This window comes from Colius striatus, chromosome 7, assembly GCF_028858725.1.
Source record: "Colius striatus isolate bColStr4 chromosome 7, bColStr4.1.hap1, whole genome shotgun sequence".
NCBI classification, from domain to species: domain Eukaryota; kingdom Metazoa; phylum Chordata; class Aves; order Coliiformes; family Coliidae; genus Colius; species Colius striatus.
The window spans coordinates 11319884-11339259 of NC_084765.1; the positions used below are offsets into that span (position 1 = coordinate 11319884).

Below are 19376 nucleotides of genomic sequence, written 5' to 3' on the forward strand. Positions count from 1 at the left end.
AGATGTTATCTGATGAGCACTTTTATGAGGTGACTCATGACATTTATCCTTGGTAAGTCTTTACAATTTAGTATTGCTGAGCCAATTGGATTAATTTGGTTTCTATTATATTGTTTTAAATACTAGTATTTTCCTATTTAACAAAAAGACTTATAAAGCTGCAGAAGGGTAAACATAGGACTCGTTCTGACCTGTGTGCAAATTGCTAAAGAAATACAGATATTAAAACAAGTGATGAAATTGATACTGTTCAGCTTTATACTCTACCAGTGGGCACATGTGTGTTTCCTGATGACTGCTGGCACACCACTAACTGCTTTTGTGGAATATGGAAGCATGTCTGTGTTGCTGCTGGGTATTTGCCTCTGACACACAAACACACAGGACACGCACTTTATCTTAGTTAGCTTCTGTGTGAACAGCAGCCTAGGTATGTGATCATTATCTTAAACTGAGGCTAGCTGAGTTCATACAGAGCTGGCCCAGAAATTCTTACTCCTGTGGCATCCAGGCTCTTGGTAGCCATTAACATTAACTCAGCCTGGCCTATGGGACAAACACACTTCATGACTGCTGCAACAGCAGGGTGCGTGGGGAAATGTGAGCACTATATTGCCAATGCCCATGTCTTTGGCTGAACAAGCTCCATGTCTTTCCATGTGTTTTGTAAAGTAACAAAGTGGAAAACACATGCCTCTCATTTCACATTTTGAAGGCACAGGGAATGATGTACTTAGGGCAACATCATGTTCTCAGGATAACAAAGAGCTGTGTCAGCTTCCTCCCTGGCTGCTCCTCATACACCTTGGTTCCTGCTTGCCAGCATTCTGCTGTTCTACTCCTGGCCTTTCCTGAGCAGGATTCCTCTCTACAGAACGTGAAATGCATTTTCATTCATGTTTCTGCTGGGTTGACAAGATAAAATAATTAACTGCTACAGCAAACTATGCTGAAAGTTTATGAAAGAATTTGCATGAAATTGTATCATCAGTACAGCAAGTAATTCCACATAGAAAAAAGCAAACCTGCTGGTTCAGCTACAGTAAGGATTTCTACTGAAGAATGGCATATGAGCATTCCTCAGTTCTTATAAAACCATTTCTCATTCTTCCAGTGGATTCCTTTAATTTTCTCTCCACTAGCCATGCTTATTCAGAAATTATTAGGTCTTATTAATTAATAATGTCTTATACAAGCATTGACATTTCTGCAGTCATTGGCTTTAGCCTATTTTGTTGTGGCAAGTGGGCTAAAAAGCTGACCCCATAGTCTGTAGCAGGCAAAAAAGGAATGAATATCATGTGCAGAATTAAAAATGTGCACACTTCCCTGTCACAGGTATGTGTAAATCTGGATTTCTGCATTCAGCCAAAGTTTTCCACTGGAAACTTGTTTAGGACCGGTGCATCATGTTCAGGATTTCAATGAAGAGGTTTCCTTCACAGAACTGCCCTAGGTAGAAACAGTCAATATTTAGCAGGTTGTCTCTGTTTAATCTCTAATCCTGATTAACAACTGACTCTGATGCTCATTTATGATTATAGTAAGTGCTGTCAGTCACGTTATAACTCTTTCATTTAATAATTTCCCATAGGAGTACATGTACAGCAATTCATTCCTCAAAATGTTTGGCAGCTTTTCTAAAATGTTTCAATTAAACAGATTCTGACCCCTTTGATGTTGCTCTGAATGTTAGTTATCTTCTATTGAAGGATACTGGTTTAATAATGACATTAATATATTTCTTAAGTAACTATGCCTGTGGTTGCATATAGCATGGGTGAAAGGTTTGTTCCTTGTGGATTGGTTTTTGGCCCACTAATTATGATTGGTTCATTTCTGGAAGATCTTGGACCTTTGAGGCCAAATTGGGAAAAATTCTCTCACTGTTTGTATCTCACAGAAAAAGCAAAACAGAAGAAAATATGGTGTGACATTTCACATACTCTAGTTAGACCATGCATTCTTAAATTGTGAAACATATCAGAACAGGAAAAAAAATCCTATGAACTTTTGCCCCCCTAATTTTTACTGCAGTTCATGCAATTTATCTGAAGGTCACAGGGATGCCTTACAATATGTACAAGTTATAAACTTTTTCATCAGAAGTTTTGCTTTTTTGGAAAAAGTAATACTGGGTTTTCCTACTTTAATTTTTCCTATCCTTTCTTCTACAGTCTCTTTTGCACTTCCTTATTAATCTCAATGCACTCACTCCTCCCTCTTCCTTTCCCCATCAGAATCAGTGTTCCACATTTTCTTCCTGAATCATATATATAACCACTATGCCATTTTTCCCCCAAATGTTCATCTGTCTGGTGTCCACATCTAAAGAGTCCAAATTTTTCCTCTCTTCCTCCTCTAATATGGAAGAAATGTTTTAAGTTAACAAACTCTTCACATCTTCTGATATCCTTGGGCATCACCTGAAAATAAAGCAAAATATCAACCAACCTGTAGTCTCTCGCCTGCTGGTCACCCGCCAGTGGTTCATTGGCAACTGTCATTAACTGCTGGCCAGACTATTGAAATCTGAAAATTAATTCTGAAAAGGAGGGTATATGTAATTTTGAAAATCTTCACTGAGGTTTCTAGTGCAAATTGGGAAAAACTGCAGAAATAAACCTCCAGCTACCTGACCATACTGTTTTCCTGCAGTATTTCCATAGAGTGCCTGCTTTTGGACAGACTCTGAGATCATCCACTTTTCTCTCCTGAGCAGGGGCACTGTCTTTAGTTTCAGCCATTTTTGATCACTCTGTATGTTGTGCCTCAGTGCTGTGAGATGCCCCATTGTGAGCAGGAGAAAAAGCCTCTGCATTTATATGGCTGTGTGATGAACTATATTTTATTCCCTTCTCATCCCACCTATGCACACACTGCATTTCTGCAATGCAAACGACTGTCTCTCAGAGCATGTGCAGGGAATGGCTTTGTTCTTCCAAGCTGCTATGATGTGTGGGTACATTGGTGATGAGAAGAGATTCAGAAACCACAGCAAAAGCAGCAAAACTTCAAGCTGATGATTTCCTAAGGATTGAAAGAAGGATGAGTGAAATACTGCCCCTGTCAAGCATAGTAGTGTCCACTATGGTGTGTAAGGCCTTATATCATACACACATGCTCCTGCCATGAAAGCAGAAGGATGTTCTTTCTGCCTGTGTGACACAATATTGTTTACTAAGTTGTGTAGGTAAGAGAAAAATGTATTCCCAGAATATAAAGCCCTAGGAACACAGTGTCAGATGACACTGCTACATTGAGACATTCCAAGCCTGAATTTCAGAGAAGCTGATGTCACAAGTCAGATACTCTGCATTTCTGAAAAGCTCAGTCTTTATAATTTCTCCTTTTCCAGACATGGTTACCATAGTCTGTGTCACATTGCTATGGTCATTCTGTTATTTGAGTAATTAATGAGAAGACATGCAAATCCTTCCTAACACTGAAGCAAGTGTTAATTTTCTGCTTTATTGATTTGTTTTTCAAAGTGGTGTGCCTGTACCGCTGATTCGCTCCTCCTTTTCCAAGTCAAATGCATTTACTGCTTAACATGAAAGAATGATTAGAACTGTACTCTGAGCGTGACATGGAGGATGATTGCTGATAATTTCACCATTTGACTCTGCAGTGCCATTAGGCAATTGACGTACCTGTTGCCTGTTGACATACCCTTTCTGCTGGTAACCCAGCTCAGGTAACCAGCTGGCATGTTGTGTAAAGATCGCATTCCAGGAGAGCTGTAGAATAAATGAGGAAGCTGAACTGATTTCTTTTCAGATCTCAACAGGATCTTATTTTTTAGCTTTCATGATATTTACTCTCTGCTTTGCAACTTAATAGTTTAAATTATTTTTATAAACACATTTTCCCCCTCTAGCTTCTTTCTCAACGTTTAGGGGACAGAGCTAGAACATCAATTTAGGGCAAATTAGAATAAAAGGAAGCTTTCTTTACAATAGTGTAACCTGCTTAGCCTTCTTACAGTAAGAAAGCAACATGCAGAAAGGAAATATTAATAGTTACAATGATCTGACCCCTCATCTGTGTTTTAAGAACTCTGGCAGCAAAAACGGAGATCACTCAGGTCTTGGTGAGTTTCACTGGGTGGTTCCACTTTGGCTTTTGTGAGGATAGTGGAAAAAGCAACTTAAAAACAACTGACTGCACTCTGCAGCATTTTTCCTGTCATTACTCCAGCAGATTAGCCACTGTCAAAGCTACACACCCCAGTATGTGTTCAATACTGGGAGGTGGCCTGAAGTTGGCTGTCCAGACCAATGATCTTACCGAGTTACCTTCACATGAACCCCAGGCTTTCCACATAAAGCATATTATGGGCCCACATGGCTGGATACTGCTATCAGGAACAGTGACACAGGCCACAAAAAGGTGATAGAGTTGAGACAAACACAAGCTGTTGAAACAAGCACTGGAAATCTCCAGTTTTTTTCTGGCAGTATACAATTCCCACTTTTGAATCACACCATGGCCATCCAGTGAAGCAGTTTAGAAACTATTCCAACAAAGAAACCACTGAAGAGAAACACTGAAAGATTATTCAGCCAGATCAAAGGTCCCTGCTTAGGTTCACTGTTCAACCCCTCCCTCTTGAATTTCTCATATTATAGCCCAAGAACAAGAATTGAAAGACAGAAACTTCTGCCAACACCCCAATATACATCCTAAGCCTCAGTTTAACTGAATTGAAACTCAATTCCATATTTGTGGAGGCAGAATCTGTAAAAACAGTCTTAAGAGTATATAATGAGAAATTAAAAAGAAGGCTTTGGTCAGATTAAAGTAGCATTTTTCAGAAGCATGGAATAACGTAGAGTTGGGAAATTAGATGAGAAAAGGGTTCTAAATCTGCACTTCTCAAGAAAATATGCCTATGATTTATGTATTGATTAATGCTCTTGATTCTGATCATTTTCAGCTAGAAGCTCTCAGGAGCAGGATGACTCTCAGTCTCTCCTTCCTCTTGCTGACAATTATCATGACTCTGTCTAAGAAGCATGGCAGTGTCAATGACTCAGTCATGTGACACATGCCCTATCAGTCCATCTGGGTGTAACTTTTAAAAAAGGGCTAAATATGCTGTGGGAAGACAGCTCTTTTGATTTGATAAAAATAAAGCATTCCATCCAACCAACCACAGAAGGAAGTGGCTCCATACAGCTGACCACTTGGCTGTCACCCTAGTAATTAGCAATATAGTTTGTTTCTTTCTGGCAGGTCAAAAAAGCATTTTTTCCTTTTGGTTCACATATAATTTGAAAGAACTCATATTTTGAGTTAAGGTGTATTTCCAAAACTTAACTAATATAAAGCTGGTGGGTGCTTGCTTCATTTAGTCTATAGCCTATAGGTACATGAAATGCTGCTCCTGCTGGTAAAGCCAGTGAGCAGTGCTATAATTTTTCCTCTGCTGAACAGAGTTCTTACATAGCATATGTTTCCTTTCAGGAGGGGCTTAGAAAGAAGCTCCCAAGATAGGAGATTTTGTGTTGTTTATGAAGTTATACATTATGATGAGTGATACTTAATACATGAAGAGAGTAAACCTCCTTTCAGTCTACAGCTACAATTCTCAGCACGGTGAGGAGTGAAGCTCTTTCCAGCAGTCCTGATCTCAACCATGTGTTGAAAGTTTCCTTGATCACTCATTACATTCTAGTAACCCAAAATCTTTCTCCTCTGAACATGTAAGGGATGTGGCTTATGTGTAGGCACAAATGTGGCTTGGACCAGCCAGCTTGAATAAAGATGGTAGGGACAAGTTAATGCAGATGGCAAGCTACTTCCAACTATCAGAAACGGGTGCTGCAAGTTAATCAATTGAGCCCTGGGTGATCACATGGGCAGAAGCAGCATATAAGGAGGTAGCTAGCAAAGGAAGGGTGGCTTCCAGTCAACTCTGTTGGTTGTACTACATTGCCTGTGTATGTCTCTGTATGTGCATTACCTAGATTCTCTATGTCTTTGAATGAATATTGCTTGCACCACTACATGGTGGTATTTTTCACTCCTTCCCAGTAAATTAATCTAATTTAATGTTTTAAATAGGCGTTCTGAATTATTTTATTTAGAGTCCTAAGGAGCATTTCCCGGAGAGGTCCCTGTATTTTCCTAAGCAAATGCAGAGGTCTTGCTGATCGTTGCTATATGTGGACCTCTTTAGAGATTATTACTCAGTCTGTCAGCAGATATGACATACTGGTGACAATTTCAAAGTTTAGAAATAGTCAACACATTCACAACAGCTGCATCTCTCTCAAGGGGAACCAAGGACCACATAACACAGACAGTTTAAGAGTCTGCTGGTAACTTAGTCAAACAAATATCACTTAATCAGTATATTTCAACTTCAAAGTGATCTAGTAAATGAATCCTTACATGTCACTCTGGCAGCAATTCAGAAGGCTGGAGCTCCATAACACTGAGTTGGTTAGAGTTATCTTCTCTATTTCTAATGAGACATATACTAATACCAGGAGCTTACTGCAGAATCAGCGTCCTGGGAACCATCTACAGGCTATGCAGATGTACTAAACAGTACTAAACAGAAGTACTAAATAGAAGAGGAAGCATGGAGCAGATTTGTATTGCTGTAATTACTTGTTCTATGTCTTAGTGTGGTGTCTTGGAAAGAGGGAACTGTAGAGAATTGAGCAGGAATTAATGTTAGCCCAACCTGTCTTGTCAGGTTACCCACATTTAGGTAATACAGAGGGGCTACACAATACAAAACCAGTCAACTGGAAGCCCGAGATAGCCCAGTTTGTGGCTCTGGGTGATTACAGAACAACAAACGTGACAAACTGGGATTCGTGCCCCACCATACCAACTGCTACACCAAAGTAAGAGGTAGCCCTTGCAGCATTTGAAATCTAGTCTACATCTTTTGAATCATGGTACCTATTTTATTTACAGCTTTTAGTACATGCTTTTTCTTCTCTGTTTCAGGATGATGTGGTAAACTTTTTTTTTTTTTGCATAATAACCTGATTTCCAATTTAACTTCTAACATTCTTCAGTTTAATATCTGACATTTTGTCAGAAGTTATCCAGACAAGAAAGCAATCCCAATGTTTGAATTATTTTATTTGGAGTACCAGAAGCAACATGATAATCAAAGACAGATGACACACATGATGCACATTACAATAGGGGGAAAAAAGGCCATCATTCACTATGGTATCAGCAACTCCCATCTTGCTAGTATGTACAATTTTCTAGTGAAAGGGTTTGAAAAAACAAAGGATTCTGTCATCTGGCACCAATGCCCAGAACAAATTCATAGACATGACTGACTCCTCAGGGCATTAGCATTTCTGAAATATCAATTAAAAATATTAAAATAGGGAATTACAAGATTTAATGAAATAATTTTATTCTAAATATAAAAAATTCTGAGTAAATTAAAGCTTCCTGTGGAATCTGCTCAGGAGTTGAAGGTTTATTTGGAATCTGATCATAATTTATAGCTTGGATTATGTCCTCCACTGGATTTGGCAGGAGCTGTCCTTATGTAATAACATATTACACTATTTAGATATTAAATGAATCATCAACTTCCTGTGGCCACTTACACTGTAACAGAAGTGGGTTTTGTACAGTGTATCAATAAAGCAGTGCTTCTAAGAGGACTCCTGTATGAACTGCACCTTCCTCACTGCTTTACAAGGATCTATGATCTCAGGAAATGCAACCTGTAAAAGTCAACTGCTATAAAATTACTTATCTGTTGTAACCTGTGCAAGGAATTTTAAAATATATGTTTAGTCATGGTATAAAATTGGTTGCAGCCAAAGTACCCAGATAAATGAGGCTTAAGTTGAATCTTAGAATGGTGTCTGCCCTGAAGGAGTGTGACATACCATCTCCTTCAGTTAACAACTCTGCCCAGAAGCTTATGCAATGCGTGTTGTCTGCATAGTTTCAGTATTGTCTCGGGAGAACGCTGACTGTAAGTAGCACTTCTCGCTGGCAGGGGAGAGTTGAAAGGTTAAACGGTATGCTACAGCCAAAAGGCTGCATGAGGAAATAGGTGCTTTGAGGTCGGACTGAGCTTGAACGCCAAGGAATCTCCGAGCTGTACCTTTTCGGAGGGATTTCAAACCTTCTTACTGTCAGGTAGAGGCAGTAGGAAAATCCGGAGATGCTACAGCCGGTTTCTTTCTTCCCAGGAAAGCGCAATGGGCTCATTTAAATCATCGCACCGAAGCTTTCCTATCGAAAGCGAGGGAAAAAAAAAACAGGTCGAAAACCCTAAAAATCTCCCTGTAAAATCAAACCAGGTGTGCCCTTCTCAGAGCGCAGCGCCGTCCCGCCCCGCTTCTCAGAGCCGCGCGGGCCCCGCTGGCCTCCCGCCGAGGGCTCTCGCCGCCCTATCTCTGAGGGACATTCCCATCCTACTTCACACATGTGAAGGCGCTCGCATGCCTCACGCAGTTACCGAGGTTAAGGCAGCCCGCAGAGGGGATTTAGCCCGCATACCGCAGGCACGGCCGCCCTTTTTTTCCAGCCAAGGCCGAGCTGGGCCACCCCCACCCCACCGCGCTGGGGGGGAACCCCGCGCCGTATTTACCCCTACTGCGCGCAAGGCCGATTACCGTTTATACGCATATGGACGCTCCCAATGCGCTACCGCATTTACCGCGACTAACGCACCACCCCATTTCAGGACGAGAAGCGCAACACGTGCTCCCGTATATCACAGCGCAGAAGCGCAAACCGTAATGCCCTTCATAAAGGCGGCACGCGAGCAGCGCATGCGTCGTGCCGCCACAGGGGCGGGAGCGCGACCGCGACCCGGTGGGGTGAGGAGAGGAGAGGAGAGGGAGGCGGAGCGGCCGGTTCCGCCTCCTTCCCGCGTCTCTCAGTGCCGCGGAGGGGTGTCTTGGCACTGGTTCGCCGGCCTGTGGGGCCCGGGGTTACCGCGGAGCCATGGCGCAGCGGAGGGCGGTGGAGCGTGGGCCTTGCCAAGGGACGGCGGAGAGCGCCCGGTACCAGCGGCAGCTTCTAGAAGGTGTCGGGGATTGGGACGACGGGAGCGCGCGATCTCGTCCTGCCAACGGCGAGCCGCCCGCCCCGCCGCCCGCGCGGGCCTGAGAAGCTTCCCGCTGCGCCGGCAGGCAGGCGGCGTCCCGGGCCCGCGCGGCCGGCAGCGCGGTCGCCTCGGGGAACGGTGTGTGAGGGGGGTGAGGCGGCGCCCGTCGCGGGGCCTGTCAGCCGCTGACCGCGGCGGGGACGTGCCTTCCCCCATCGTTGATGAGGAAAGAGGCGTAGAGGTGTGTGGGTCAGTGTCACCTCACTGTGGGCACGACTGAAGTACAGAAAGTGGAAATGGCTGGAAGTGCAGCTCATTGTATTTTCTATCTTCATCCTCTTGAGTTTTAATTTATTATTAATTTATGGTTTTTTTCTCTCTGGAGAAGATGTTATTAAAATAACCCCTGGTGAGGTATTTGTGCTTGTAACTGCTACATGGATACTGCCTTTGGCCTTGGCAGAACCAGTGCACACCTGTGGGATCATACTGACCTCAAAAGCGAAAAACAAACGATAAGGAGGGTGAAATGGCAAGCTCGCCCAGTCGGCATTGCTTACTCCCTGGGTTTCATCACCCTTTTGCTATGTTTCACAACAGTGAGGTGGCAGTGTGACCCGCTGGCATACTAGTCTTGCCACCGCAGCCTTGGCGGTTTTTTCTGTTCTTCAGCTGACCTAAAAGTGACACTTGCTGCAAAGTTGTGCTAGCCTAGCAGTGTCTGAGGAGAGAGGTTTAAGTGTGCACACATCCACCCTCTAGTGTGGATGCAGAGAGTTCTGTCATTTATCTGTTTAAAATTCTTTGTACATGTGGATGTGTTGTGCCAATTAGTGTCTGGCATATATACGGTCATATTAGTAAAAGTCTGAAGTATAATAGAGGCCTAAAATGTAATTGTGTCACTTATTGTACTGTCACTACTTTACATAAGAATTTAAAGGCTAGAAAAACTATAGACATATGCAAGAGAAGTCTTTTAATGTGACTGTAAAGTACATGTAATTCATAGGTCTGAGGACTGTAATCTTTATATCTCAGGCTGGTGTGTGTTTTCACATGTTTCTTCCTGATGCCTGTGTCTCGTCTAACTGGCTAGTGGCTGTGCCTGATGTTCTTTCGCAGGAGAAGAAAAAACAAAAGGTATCTGTTAATGAGCATGTTTACAAATTGCACTGTACATGCTGAAGATTTAACTTCAAGTTAAATCTCTAGCTAACTAGACTGAAAGAAGATTTCTGGCAAAAAGGAAAAAAAAAAGTAAGGCTGATTTCTACTGTGTTTTTCTCTTTACAAATTTATTTATTAACTGAGGCTTAAATTATTACAAATCATAGAAGTTGACTTCTCCAGGGTGTTTGTCAGTGTAAGAACTTCATATGAGGTTGAAAGCTTTCAGGGAATGAGAGCAAAGTGTTGTATATGTTATTGGCAGCATTGGTGGCACAATTTTGTCTGCTTAATGTTTCCTTGAAGTATAAGTTTGAAATCTGTTGTAAGATTTGATGGTTTTCTTTGTTGTTGTTGTTTTGGTTTGGATTTTTTTTAAACATTGGTTTTCTTTAATTTCAGGGAAAGCTCAAGCAGAAGGTGGATCAGCTCGGACATCACTCCTTATTTTAGTGTCCATCTTCTTATCAGCTGCTTTCCTTATGTTCCTGGTATATAAAAACTTTCCACAACTTAGTGAGTAAGTATGTTGGGAAAGGTTAATTTATTTGCTTTTCAGTCAGTATTAGGTTGTAGAGGAGTCTACGTGGGGTTAAGTGATTTTTAAACTGTCATGATTAAGTTACAGACATCACCCAAGTTTTTTGAAAGATAATTCGAGTTTATAACCTAGAATGTCAGGATACAAAACTTAATATTGAAACACTAACTGGTAACATCTGCATAAACAGAGTTGTACTTGACTTAGGGTTTCTGTTTGCACAGTTCAGGTTTGAAAAGTTACCCCTATCACATTAGCAATTGTGATGTTCTTAACCTTCTACAGTTGAGAGCCAAAACATGCTTGGTTAGGGCTAGGTTAGGGTTAGGGCTAGTCCTTGTGTTGGGAAGGTAGATAGTTTGACAAGATGAATTGTCTGACATTTTTTTTTCCTTTAGTAGTTAATTTTCTCTCTGATTATTTTGCTCAACAAGTTCAGTTTGCAGCAGTTCAATCACTAAGTGTGATACAGAGGAAGCGAGGGCACTCAGCTGCTCTGCCCATGGTTGCACCAGATTAAGGTGTGACTTGAGATTTTGCTCTTAAAGATTTGTTTGTAAGGTAAAGCTCTCGTACTCCCGCTGCACTTCACATGTCATGACCCTAGTGCTGAGGCAGTTACAGTTGTTTTTGGCTGAAGTGTCCACTGTTCAGTTGCCAAGATTTGGTTTGAGCAATTCTTTCTTTTTGATCAGTACTTGGTAAGAAAAAAAAGGATGCTGGAAGTGAAGCAGATTTTTGTAATAAATTTTTAAAAAAGCAAGTATCTATAATTGAGTTTTTCTAATACAAAACACTGTACGTATTACGTGTTCATCTGATGACGTTATCACAATAATCATGTGATTTTTCTGCTGAAGTTGTAGCTTAGTTATGGAGCATGTCTAATAACCTATTCAGTAAATCATTTGACCGTACTATTAGATTATATTTACCACTGTTCCTGCTTTGTTCTTTTTTTCTTCTTTTTTTTTTCCAGAGAAGAAAGAGAATGTATCAAGGTTCCTAGAGATATGGATGATGCGAAAGCCTTGGGAAAAGTCCTGTCCAAATATAAAGACACGTTTTATGTTCAAGTGTTAGTGGCTTATTTTGCCACATATGTTTTGTATCCTTTTTTTTCTAATGCAAAGGACGGTTTGATGTCATCTTACTTCTCTGAAAGAGAAATGAAAAGATACAAACTTAAGTTCTTGATCATTAGTGACAAAGGCTAGCATGCCTAGGGCTGTTTGTAAATAGACACAGGTATTGCAAAATCTTTGAGTGCAACATTTCTTCTGTTTCAGTGTGCTTTTTGGATTGTAAGAGCACACTGAATAGAGGGAAACTGATGCATATCCTTATGATAGTAAATGTGTTGGGGATTTGCATGCAGCTGCACTTTGTTGCAGTCAATATTTTTAGCTTTGATATTAGACTTGATCTCGTTCTAGAGTTACGCTAACTTTTTGATTGCCAACTGAATTGCTAGGTTGAAATTACTGTTGATTCTAAAGGAAAAGTGAAACTACTGCATTGCTTTTCCTTGATATGTTAAAAAAAATGTGTATAAAGGTAATTTACAGAATATTTACAGCATTTTTGAAGGAATATATTTTGAACTTTCTTTAATCATTAAACACCCTTAAGTGGATACTTAACTAAAGGTTAAAAAAAACCCAAACTGTAGTGGAAGCTGTATAAGAGGTCTGCTTCATAGTTTAATGGGGGAGGCTTTTGTAACTCACAGAAAAATTGATGGTGAACATGCCATTAGTAATTATCTTTTATCTCCTCCTTTTTTGATGTATTTCTAAAGTCATACATTTATGACGATCATTAAAATCTTAGTTTATATATTAACAAAAAGTAGAACAGAATAAGCTGTTAATTGCACTACTATAGCAGCTGATATGACGACATTTACTATCTTGGCAGTAGACTGTGATCAGTTTACAAGCATGTTACAGTTGATTACAGAGCCTTGACATTTGCTTGGGAAAAGCTGTACTGGTTGTAATGGCCGTAAGGAAGATTATTTGACTTCTTGGTATCTCAGTCAATTCAGATAAAATAGTGTGCGGATTTTTTTTGTGTCATAAGATGCATTTCCAAGGTGGACAGTACATCATAGTCTCAAGTATGCCTAGCAAGACTTAAACTCAAAAGCCTGCTCGCTTATGCTGCAGAAACTTGCTTTTTGCCTTTTTGAAAAATTCTAACTGAAATGAGTGATCATGTATCCTAGTTATCTAGTGACTGCACCATGTCTATTAGTAGTTGAATTCATACATGTAAATTTTCCATTAATTCTTAGTTTATGGACTCAGTTTTTACGGAGAAAATGTCTGAAGTGTGCATATCTACAGTCTACAGTGTAAAATCAGACATATGTTTACTGTAATGTCACAATAAATCTACAGATGTATGACAGATAAATAGATAAATTAGTGTAACTTTTATTAGTGACTTATTATTGTATGTGTAATGGTGAATCTACCACTTGTTTCTCTGTGCTCACACTTCTTGTGCTGCTCTGCAAATGTATTTTGAAGTGCAGATCTTTAGAGACTATGCCAGTTTATATTTATGGTTTTTCAAATTGTAACATGTATCCTGCCTGCTTATTAAATTAAGGTTTGGATAGCTTTTTTTAAAAAAAGTATATTTTCTTAACTAAGAACATCCAGCTTGCAAACATTTGCTATTCCTGGGTCTATTTTTCTCAGTATCCTGTCAGGATTTCTTTATCCCTTTCCACTGGCCTTATTTCTTGTTTGTCTGGTAAGTATGGAAAATAGTTGGTGAGGGCATATGTTATTTTAGTCTATTTGGAATACAGTCAAACATCTGAAGAGCTTCCTGTTTGAAACTGAGAATCTGAGTGAAATAGGGGTATAATTCAGTTTCTGAGGAATGAGTAAGTTCTCATTCAGCTTTGTTGTGAGAATGTCGTTAACCACAGAATTTGCTGTAGCAGTGAGTGATGATCCAAAAGCCTGAACTGTTTCTCCAAGTTGTCTTTATAATGGAAGCACCTGAATGTGAGTCAGTTTCCTTTACTTGAAATGTGTCTAAGCATCCCCCAGAACCTGACTGTAACTTTGGAATATAGCTGTGTTTTTATTAGCAGATTGTAAAATGCATCTCGTTTTGAACTTCAAGCTTCAAAGAATGTCACATATAAAAGACACAGTCATAATGACTGTAGTGCATAAGGATGAGAGAATTGAGTAGCTATGGAGGACCACGTTGATTAATTTTTGAGTTAGAGTCTAATGCCATTATGCCCTTTATTTGCAAAGCTTTCACTGTTCAAAATCTTAAAACTTCAGAAGCACTCCATATTAACTAATAAGTAATCATTGTTGTCTACTTGGAATGTTAAGATTGATCTAAATGCCTTGGAAATAAAAGGAACTGGCTTGAGTCAACAATTCTCATGGATTGTGTACATACTACTGAAGGACGGCTGCATAGAAGCAGGCTTTGTTCAGCTAGTGTAAATAGGTATATAAGGCTCAGAATAACAATTCAGTTTCTGTTCATTTGTTCTGTTTGTTTTTATTCCCTGTAGTGCTCAGGACTTGGAGCTTCATTTTGTTACATGCTTTCATACCTAGTGGGACGTCCTGTGGTATACAGATATTTAACAGAAAAAGCAGTAAAATGGTCAGAACAGGTAAAGTTTGTAGAGATGCTGAAATTTATGATAAAAAAATGTATAGTAGAATAGCATGGAAAACTAGGGGGGGTTGTGCTATGTATCTAGTTACAACTGCTTTTTAACACTATGTAGTTACTTTGTCTTAGTGTTTTTAAACACTGGGGGGGTACTCCTTAATTTATGATAGTTCCACTGAGAAAGTTGTTTTTATGAAGAGTCTGCAACTGATAAACCTTTGTCTTAGCTAATTTAATTAGCAGCCTCCAGTGTTCATTTCAAGTAATAGCTTTCTAAGCATCAGAACTAAAGAGAGCTTAGTTTGTGTTGGGTTTTTTGTTAGTTTGTTTTTGTTGGGGGAGAAATCTGTAGCTGTATGTCTGATTGCAAAACCTTAATTGAAGATATTATAGTGGTGTCATAGTGGAGCATTTAGAAACTTTCTCTTACAGTATCTGGTAATAGTTTCATCAAGCTTTAATTGTTGGATGAAGTTAAATATTTTGTAATACAAAGAGTGTGATTAGTATTCAGCCTCATCTCTTGCTTTGATATTCTGAAACATGTTCAAACAGAGGTTGTGAGATGGTTTTTTTTTTTGGCAAAGGGAAGCACAACTTGCTACTGTACTCTGATCAAGATTTTTTTAATCACATAAAATATTTAAAATATGTTCCTCACTAGGGAAGATATGGAGCTTTGTCTGGTATAATTGACCTTATTAAATAATACAGTAGTATTTTTTTACTCTGGACCCAAGTAAATCTTAATATTGCAGTGTAATCCTGAGGCTGTTCTTTGAGTAGCAAATGGTGACTGTTTCCATTAGTAGTATTGGTTATGTGGCTTAAAATGGTATAATTACATATGCAGCTCATATATCCCTATTTCCAGGTTACTTGGACTAAATTATACTTAATATTTTGTGGGCTAAGACATTTTTATATGCGGGAATAATCAATGTTTAAATATTTGTCCTTAGCTAAGATTAAAAAACCCGCTGTGGTATTGCTGAACAGTAGCAGGGCTACTGTTTGAATTCAGCTCTTTGGGACCAGATGACCATGTTTAGGTTTAGTGAAGGTCTGCCAGGACAGGCCAAAGTGGTGGATGCTTTGCTCTCCTTTTAACTTGGTTTGAGGTTACAGTTCTTGTTCTGTCTGGAAGGAGAAGAGGCTTTGGTGTAGTACTAGTATAAGCCGCTGGGCTAGGTTTGGGAATAGACTGTAGATAAAGTTGAGGCTGGTGTAGTTGCTCTGGAGGGTAAATGTTAATGCTATCCATTGTAATGCACAGATAGATAGATTTTGCAACTGTGATGACAGCAATCACCTGCTGAACTTCAGAGCCTTGAGTGGGTAAATTTCCAAATGAGGAATACAGCTGTGTTTTGAGTTTGTTCATGAGTTAGGATAGAATGGGTTGAGGAACACACTTCAATGGTAGTTCCTGAAAAAGCGTTAGGAATAGGGTGACAAGCTGATCCTGTTGATTGATAGACAGTTAAACAGGAAGAGGTCGCTGTGCTAAAGTTAGGTTGGGCCTGCTGCTCTTTGCTATTTAAGGTGGCTGATTCAGACACAGCATCACCATGCTCTGCTGAAGACTGGTATTTCCAGTCTAACTTGAGTACTTTTTTAACAGCTGATTCACTGATGACTTGAAGAATCACTTGTTTAACAATTTTTGTGTTAACTAACTTGTTAATTTCTACAGAAGATATACAACCTCCCCTAAACAAACCTCTAGTAGTAGTACATTATCTATTTTCAAGGCAGGGATTCTTTTTACCATATTTCCTTTTGTTTTGGCAGGTTGAACGGCACCGAGAACACCTCATTAACTACATCATATTTTTGAGAATAACACCTTTTCTCCCCAATTGGTTTATCAATATAACATCTCCTGTAATAAATGTGCCTTTGAAAGTGTTTTTCATTGGCACTTTCCTAGGTAAGAATTCTGGCCAGTGGACTAATACTTTGGGGGTAGCTATTTGCCTGTCACTACGTGTGGTGTTCAGCAGAGACCACCACCTCCTGGACAGCTGAAACATTACACTAGAATGTTAGTTTTGTACTTTCCAACATGTGGAGCTTATAGCATCAAAAGATTTCAGTAGTCAGGACTAATCTGATGTGCTAGATGAGAGGTAATGAGCCAAGGCTTAATTAGTTGCCCAAGAACATGTACATTATATGAACACTTAATCAGTAACTTTTTGTTCTACTCTGTGTCTGTGAGACTTTTGTGAACTATAAGTTCCTGTTTTGAGTTCAGCATAATTATGTGAGAGTACATGTGACTTTGATCTGAAGGATATTTTCTCCCCTTTGTAATACATTTTTTTCATTGTCATATATCTTCCCATGAGCAAATTAATACTTTAACTAATGTAGTGCTAAACATTTTAGTTTTTTAATTAGCTTATTTTTGCAATATCTTTGCTTAGGAAACTATCCATATTTCTCCTTTGTGAACTCAAATAAAATCAGTTTGTAGAGAGACAGCTTGAAATCTGCAGTCTAAAGAGCAGAGATTATTTTCTTAGTCTTCGAAATGTGTCTGAGTTGTTGTTAAAAATATTGGAAATGGCATAAACCCTGTTCTTTAGGGGGTTTTTTTGTCTCTGAATTTTGTATTTGCACCTCACTTTTTAAAAAAAAGTACAAGGCCGCAGAGTGAAATTTTTGTTGTTAAAAGTTGGGATGACTAATTTATGGGGCTTTTTCTGTTTTTTTTTTTTTCCCCCCTAACAAGCTCTTTGTTTTTTTTTTTTTCTTCCGCTGTCCTCCCACCATTCTAATTCATGGCTCCAGGTGTGGCACCACCTTCTTTTGTAGCTATTAAGGCAGGAACAACGCTCTACCAACTGACAACAGCAGGGGAAGCTGTTTCCTGGAACTCTGTTTTTGTTCTCATGATTCTAGCCATCCTTTCCATCCTACCAGCTGTATTCCAGAAGAAACTGAAACAGAAATTTCAATAAGGATCAAACTGGACCAGAATTCCCACATCCTTCATCTCAGGATCAGCACTTCTGATATTTGTATATTTGCTTTTATATTGGATCTTAAGCAATTAAAGGGGAGGTTTGATAAGAATGTCTTTAAATGAACACATGGCCTAAAATTGAAGGAACTGTGTTCAGAAATGTACTGCATATAGTTTTGTAACCAAGCCATCGGTGTTATACTTTGGTAGGCTGTGTTTGTGGCCTTTGAGATAAGGGAAGTGAGAACACAAATGTCACATTTTGCTCTGATTATTTGCGGAGCAAAAATTGTAATGTAGATATAAATGACAGATACTGCTTTCTAAAACTTGCAGGAAAAAAGCCCTTAATTCAGTCCAGTTTTGTAACATTGTCTTTACGCTCATGTGTGATCTGGTCTGAGTACATTTCTCATCAACTATATTTTTCTTCTTTGGTTTTTTTTTTGCCTTTGGGAGTTCCAGATTAATAGTATAATATAACAACGGTGCTCACTCAGTCAAAGTTTTTTCACAGTACTTAAACTACAATGACATTCTCATCCTGGTTGTTTACTTATATTTATTAGTGCTGTATGGATTGAAATACTTGAACCTACATCTGCTTTACTAACTGGATTAACAAAGGCAGTGTCATATTGTTCCCTCTTGTCCTCTGGAAAGTTTTATTCTGGGAGAAGATCTAGGAAGGTGAAGAGTGGGTTAGAATTTTTATTGTGGCTGGCTGCTGATTTTGAAGTTCTAGTTTTAATTTTTTTGTGTTGATCATTTTGTCAGTCTTCATACATGTATTCTGCCAATTTAAGAAAGTGATTGAATGATTATATAAAACTTTCAGCTCACAAGTGATTGAAAAAAATGTTTAAGCAGTGTAATATCGCCACTTCTCAAGCAATATGTAGAGTGTAAGATTTTTCCATTGCAGCTCAATTAGCTGGAAGAAATGTCAGGTACACAAATTGGTGCAGTTCTTATTAATAAGAGCTGATTTTGAATAATGTTCAAAGCATCACGTAAGAGAAGGATCTTGGGTCAGTGTATATACGTTAAAAGGATGGTTCCATTGTCTGTAAGTCAGTAGCTGGCAGTGGACAGCCAGGTGTGATACTCCTTTAAGTAGAAGTACATATGTTCATTCAATAAGGTATACAATACCTCCCTTTGTATGCTTGTAACTGTTGTAGTTTCTTGTATTGTCAGTGGAATCCTATAAAATGAGGCCCCGATCAGCAAGGAACTGGGCTGCACGTTTAAGTTTTACCCTGGTGAAACCAGTGCTACTTATATGCTTTAAGTTTGTGCTCCAGAAGTCTATTGCTGAAAGGGGAGTTGATACATTAGCCCATGCTCCAATCAAGGGTTTATTTGTATGTTTCCTGTTATCCATATGATAGGTTGTTGATGTGAGTCAAGTTCCTTAAATGTGATAATGTTAAAGGTACTTGTACCTTTAAAGGGTTTTGTTCTTGTTATACCATAATGTTAATTGACTCCATTTCATCACAGTATTACATGTAAATATATAGTAAATATTATTGATACACTATTTGTCTTTTATTTAAAGCTGGGCTGCACAGTAAATGATATTTTTTACTTACATAGGTAAAGGATTTCATATCACTCCTGTTTGCAAGTTCCTTGTAAGATTATTTAGCTTCAGCAATTGCTTAGAATTTACTCTAAAAATTTAGTGGACTTTATTGGCATTTAAAACAGAACAGTGATTATTTGTATTGCAGAGATTTTAATCTCAGAGATCATCTAACCAGGGGATTCATTCCAGAGTAAACCTGAGTGTGAATTTAGCTGTAGTGAGCAAGTGTCCCCTGGACTATCAAGTGCTGTAAATTTACAGCCTACTTTTCTGCATAGTTAACTTTTCGTGCAGGTGAACTCTCAGAATAAATTACCTGCTTCTTATTGTCTAGTGGCTTTTCTCAAAATTTGTGTCAAATTCTGGTCAATAACAG

The 19376-nt window shown here is 39.1% G+C and overlaps 1 protein-coding gene across 5 annotated transcripts; it reads left to right on the plus strand.

Annotated features, from left to right (window-relative positions):
- On the plus strand, positions 1-18947 carry TMEM41B (transmembrane protein 41B). 5 transcript variants are annotated; one of them, XM_062000251.1, is made up of 7 exons: positions 1-52; positions 10628-10745; positions 11746-11874; positions 13439-13532; positions 14326-14430; positions 16227-16365; positions 17232-18947. In XM_062000251.1, exons 1-7 carry the CDS (start codon positions 37-39, stop codon positions 17399-17401), a joined length of 771 nt encoding a protein of 256 aa, XP_061856235.1. In that variant the 5' UTR covers positions 1-36; the 3' UTR covers positions 17402-18947. The 5 variants fall into 5 exon arrangements, with proteins under 5 accessions (XP_061856235.1, XP_061856234.1, XP_061856238.1 ...); XM_062000250.1 differs by lacking the exon at positions 1-52 and adding an exon at positions 8857-9034; XM_062000254.1 differs by lacking the exon at positions 1-52 and adding an exon at positions 9276-9296.
- Positions 18948-19376: the final 429 nt, after the last annotated feature.

What these genes read in the sequence shown, in the direction of transcription:
- TMEM41B (XM_062000250.1), top strand. Translation starts at nt 8,953, where the DNA reads ATGGCGCAGCGGAGGGCGGTGGAGCGTGGGCCTTGCCAAGGGACGGCG. An exon ending in AACTTTCCACAACTTAGTGA is followed by an intron (nt 10,746 to 11,745) that starts GTAAGTATGTTG and finishes TTTTTTTTCCAG; the next exon opens with AGAAGAAAGAGAATGTATCA. An exon ending in CAGTAAAATGGTCAGAACAG is followed by an intron (nt 14,431 to 16,226) that starts GTAAAGTTTGTA and finishes TTGTTTTGGCAG; the next exon opens with GTTGAACGGCACCGAGAACA.